The sequence below is a fragment of the Ammodytes marinus genome, assembly GCF_949987685.1.
Source record: "Ammodytes marinus genome assembly, chromosome: 5".
Lineage (NCBI taxonomy): Eukaryota > Metazoa > Chordata > Actinopteri > Uranoscopiformes > Ammodytidae > Ammodytes > Ammodytes marinus.
In genome coordinates, this window is record NC_137234.1 from 28,012,786 (window position 1) to 28,018,301 (window position 5,516).

The 5,516-nt window shown below is 39.0% G+C and overlaps 2 protein-coding genes across 2 annotated transcripts; both read right to left on the minus strand.

The window, feature by feature from the left end:
* Window positions 1–3,605: 3,605 nt before the first annotated feature.
* LOC307250372 (phosphatidylinositol N-acetylglucosaminyltransferase subunit Y-like) lies at window positions 3,606–3,951 on the minus strand. Its single transcript, XM_080027435.1, has one exon. It carries the CDS (start codon window positions 3,943–3,945, stop codon window positions 3,733–3,735), a length of 213 nt encoding a protein of 70 aa, XP_079883561.1. The 5' UTR covers window positions 3,946–3,951; the 3' UTR covers window positions 3,606–3,732.
* A 236-nt stretch (window positions 3,952–4,187) lies between these two features.
* On the minus strand, window positions 4,188–5,157 carry pyurf (PIGY upstream open reading frame; the record flags this gene model as incomplete). The annotated part of the gene is made up of 2 exons (XM_080027434.1): window positions 4,908–5,157; window positions 4,188–4,332 (listed from the first exon to the last, which is right to left on the minus strand). The coding sequence occupies exons 1-2, from the start codon at window positions 5,108–5,110 to the stop codon at window positions 4,188–4,190; spliced, it is 348 nt and encodes a 115-aa protein (XP_079883560.1). The 5' UTR covers window positions 5,111–5,157.
* Between the last annotated feature and the right edge of the window lie 359 nt (window positions 5,158–5,516).

Here is a 5,516-nt window from a genome sequence, read left to right on the forward strand (position 1 = left end):
TCCAGAATTTTACAGGAGAGCAAAAACAAACTTTTTATTTATCGTAATTATTAATTTTAAAAAAAGCCATAGGGAAGCAAGCTCTACTATTATAGAGATAAGGCTTCAAGGAATTCATATTAAAAAAATAAAATAAAAAAACACATATTCGATAACACTTTTTCTGTAGTATAAATGTATAAATATTTTCTGCACTGCCTCTATATTGTCAGCTCTTTAAGCCCATTTACAATGCACTTGACTTACACTCACGCCTTCTGTGCACCAAGCTGTATAGTGCCGTTATTCTTTTATTTGACCATTTGATAGAACTAATCAAGACCTTTAAAATGATATATAGAAGTCATGTTCACCAAATATGTCACATACGCCCGTTTTGCTCCAAGCTCTGGAAATATAGTTAACAGAAGAATATTATTCATACTTTTATTCAATGCATCTTAAAGGTGCAGCCAGCGATTCTAGAAAGTGATTGTAGTCAAAATCAGTAATCTCACGATCTGCTACCTGTCCCGTGTGCACACTTTAAAAAAAAACCTCTGGTATTAATACACAGCCTAGGCTCTGTAAATGGGATTTATTTTTCATTGCACCGGTAGTGGATTGTGAGGATATACTTATGATTTTGAAAAAAAGGGTTTTTGACAACAAGCATTTTCCAGAACAAACATTCAACGCACATGCTCTTTCTGCTGTGTGATAGGCTGTCAGGTTTATCCATATCGAGTATCAATGTCTAACGTTGATCATCGCTATCGATGTCAATTTTATTGTGATCCACTATGGAGATTGTTTTATCGCCCAGCCCAAACTCCAGCAAACGAAACATCGATATGATCTAGGCCTGTTTCTCAACTGTGCGTGCACCAAGTCCTCCTGTTTGAATCACACTTGCTAAAAACTGCAGTGGCCAGAAGCTTTAGGAAATGTACCCAGCCTTTGAACACATGGAACTATGCACATTTATCAAAAGATGGACTAATTGTGTCAAGTCTCATCTCTTTAAAGGAAAGAGACTACTATAGGCAATTTCACATCCGAGCGAACAAATATTACATGCGGGGTCCCCCAAGGTTCCATTCTTGGGCCTCTTCTGTTTAACATATACATGCTACCGCTAGCTCAGATTATGAACAAAAACAAATTATGCTACCATAATTATGCAGACGACACACAAATTTACATAACCATATCACCAGGAGACTATAGTCCGATTCAAGCACTAAGTAAATGCATTGAACAAATCAATGACTGGATGTGCCAAAACTTTCTTCAATTAAACAGCGACAAAACTGAAGTAATTGTCTTTGGTGCCAGGGATGAACAATCAAAAGTCAGCGCACAGCTTAAATCTGTTATGTTAGAAAGTACACACCAAGCTAGAAATCTTGGAGTAGTGATAGATTCCGACTTGAATTTCAAAAAACACATTAAATCAATTACTAAGTCAGCCTACTACCACCTTAAAAATATATCGAGAATTAAAGGGCTAATATCTCAGCAGGACTTAGAAAAACTTGTCCATGCATTTATTTTTAGTAGACTTGACTACTGTAATAGTGTCTTTGCAGGCCTTCCTAAAAAATCAATCAGACAGCTTCAGCTAATTCAGAACGCTGCTGCTCGAGTCCTCACTAGGACCAAAAAAGTAGATCACATTACCCCAGTTCTGAGGTCTTTACACTGGCTTCCTGTCACTCAAAGAATTGATTTTAAAATATTGATGATGGTCTACAAAGCCTTAAATGGTTTAGGGCCAAAATACATTACTGATCTGCTGATACGTTATGAGCCGCCCAGAGCCCTTAGGTCGTCTGGGACAGGTCTTTTAAAAGTCCCCAGAGCTAGGACTAAACAGGGAGAGGCGGCATTCAGCGTTTATGCGCCCAATGTCTGGAACGGACTGCCAGAGAGTCTGAGGTCCGCTGAGACTCTCAGCTCTTTTAAATCGGGTCTCAAAACGTTCTTTTTTCCCTTTTAACCTGTAATTTTTTTTTTTTTTGGTAAAATGTTTTAATTCTTTTATTTAAATGTTGTATTTTTATCCATGTTTTAAATTTGTTCCTTTTTTTTGTATTTGTATTCTTTATTTGATTTTAACCCTGTGAAGCACCTTGAGTGGCCCTGTGCCTGAAATGTGCTCTATAAATAAAATTGCCTTGCCTTGCCTTTAACTGTTGTTCCTGTTAGGTACATGACAGAAGGGTTTTATGTTAACAGAATAATTCACGTTAAGTAACAACCTGACTTTTGTATTTGACTTCAGGTGAGAGCAGTACAGATGAGACTCAACGGCTCCTTCTTCTTCAAGTCCAAAGGAGAGAGCACGTCCCCACGAGCAGCGTCCCCACTCATGAAACTGTTTCAGGGCAGAGAGCTGAACACCAAGAAAGCCCACTGACCGCCAGTCACAATCTGGACCATACATTCTTACCTTTACTGCAGGATGCTTTTTAAACAGCAGCCATGTGTCAAATGAACAGGTCAAATGAAAGTGAACTCAATCCAAACCTACAAATCTGTGACTAGTCAGGTGTAACATACTTAACACTCTAAGAACAGCAGTCAGTCCCTATAGGATGTAAAATACAAAGTTCATATAGGCATGATGAATGAATGTTATTAGGAACTCGAAAACCGTCAGGCTTTTGTGATAGTGAACGCAAAAGATGAAGAAAGTTATGCATACTTTTGCTGTGTTTGTCCATTGTTTAAATTTTTCAAGTTAGACTTTCCCATTAATGTTGTTGTTAAAACGTTTTTTTTTTAAGTTCACATCAGTTGTGTGGCTTACTCTTTTGAATATCAGTTTTAGTAAGAGCTTCCTGAATGTTCACAGGAAACTATGACATCAAATTGTAGTTCAGTTTTATTCATTGTATGTTCTGTATGACAGCAAGATTATCATCAATTAAAGTTTATTTATTCTACTTAATGTATAATCTGTCAGAATAATGTCTTTTGAGTTTTAACAGGCTTCTCCCAATTTAGCTGTGTGGGCTATAATATTTATTTCACCTCCATAGCAATGTAAGATACGATGTAATTAGTCAAATTACACACACAAACAGACAACTGTCCATTTCTGCTTTAAGAAAGTCAACTACATCAAGGGTCAGAATTAACTAAGGATGACTTGGAGCTTCACATCGTTATGAAGCTGTTATGACTTTCACACACAATCAATATTTTACCGGTATTCAAAATAAATATATAATTATTGCTAGTTGCTTAGCAGCTTTCCTCCTAAAAAAACAAGGGCCTTAAAAGGTGGAGGCAAGTGATTCTGGAGAATGCGTTTTGTCAAAATCAGTGAACACCTCTTCATGATCTGTAAACTGTCAAAACTGTGTGCAATGGAGAAAAAAAAATTCAGTGTTTATACACAGCCTATAGGCTCCTTGAAAAGACATGTTGCTGTGGCGGGCCCCCTTTGTTTCCATAGCGTTCTACATAGTAGTTTACAGAGCCTAAGTATTCTGGCAGTTACTGTTCACTGTCCTCCGGGCGACCTCTTTCCATGCCATATGTCGATTTACCAGTATTTCCTTCTTGTGTTTGTAGAAAAAGAAAGAACATTTTACCTGCATTTCATCTGTGTTGATGTACTGACAAGATTTTTTTTACCTTTTATTCGCCAACAAAACAAAATAGGTGCAGAAATTCAAGGTGCATCGCTAACAACAGAGAATGCATTTGTACAGTAGAGACTATTTCCTTTGTCAGAAGCAGCTAGTTGTGTCTGAAGAGCTTGATGCCCATCCAGCTCCAGAGGTGGAAGAAGACGTAGACGGGTATGGTGACGGGCAGCAGCAGGCTGTAGAAACACAGGCTGCTGCTGCTGGTGCAGCCCTGAGGGAAGTCCTCATCCACCGCAGCAGAGTAGAACAACCCACACAGAGACACTATGGGGATCAGGCCCACCAGCATGGACAGGTTCACCATGTTAGCAGACGGCTTTCTTCGGAATACAGGCTACTACTTGAGATAGTAAATAAATAATGAGATGATATATTACATGTGCTTTTTAGCCAGGTAGCTAGAAAACAGTACAAGCTCTCACTGTGCAGCAGAACAATAGGTTATGGACTTAAGAAGAGCTAAGCAGGATCCAGTAAAAGACAAGAATGTCAAATTTGTTTTGCTTGGGTCAGCTGAAAGTGGTGTGAGGGAGTTTTTCTTTTTTGTTACTCCTGTGTTGGTGCTGGAGAAGAGTCCGTGTCCTTGTGTAGGAGTCTGGCTTCCTGAGGGATCATGTTGGGGATGCCATGGAGGATGGGATAGGCGATACCAAGCTCCTCGTTGATCAGCTCATTGGTGTCAGCCTCATACCTGTGAGGCAACAAGAGCAATATTATCCTTCTGTGAAGCACACCTTTCTCTACAATAGCCTAGGTCTACTGTGTCTTCAAAATGTAGGCCTATATTTTTCCCCAGCGTGTAGGTCTACAATTTTAGACGCAAAAGCTTTTTTAGTGCAATAATAACTGTGCAATGGTACAAACAATTAAATAAGATCAAATATAACACAACTTTAAACAAAAACATGAACATCCAGGGGTTTACCTAGGCCTACGTAGTAGCCTTGTCTAAATAGGCTACAATTATACACACACATTCAGAATGTTTAGACATTTGTAGCCTACTTTTGAATATAAGTAGACTAGTCTAGGCAAAGTAAAAAGGCAGTTTTATAGAGCAAAGCATTTCTGCTAAAATGTTTTTGGATATTACAAAAGCTGAAGCTAACGGTTTCCCACAATGTAGCAAGTAAAATAATGATTTATCCCACAACACCTAAACGCAAACCCCGCTACTCCTCGCCCATCTATTCGTTCGCTCCGTGTACCCCTTTTACCCTTTACCCACGGACCTATTATAACAGGTTTGACCCAGTATGGTTTTACCTGAGCGGCTTCTTGGACAGAGGACACACCAGGAACTCGAGCAGGGAAGTGTCAAAAGGCTGCTGCGCTTCGTCCTTCACGTCAGTAAAGCTCCTGACCGACACACAGGAGGGCGTAACCCTCGGTATTAAAGAAGCCTTCTTCGCATAGCGGTGTACACCAACGGTTTCTGTCACCAATCTGCCCAAAACATTCCGAAACATGACCAAAAGTGTTCAACAAGCTTACGAAAACACCCCAACAGGAAGAACCGGTAGACAAACGGTGTAACCGAAATACGGGTCCTCTTCCTGGACTGTCATTCGTTCCGGTTATTGACTTCACAAGCAACCCTTCTTTCTATATAAAAAACAACGTATTCTAGTCAATTTCAATAGCCTAGCTTATTTAATTGACTCTACAGTACATTATTTACAAGATATTAAATATAATTGTAAATATAATTGTTGATCTGGTCATAAATAGGCTATTAATCGGTGAATGGTTGTGTAGTGTTTCCACTCGTGTCCACATGGTGGCAGTGTAGCACTGTTAATCTCAGCAAAACTGCTGTATGACTGAAATAGAACATTAAAACATTATGAATTGCATTAATTTGATTAACTGGAC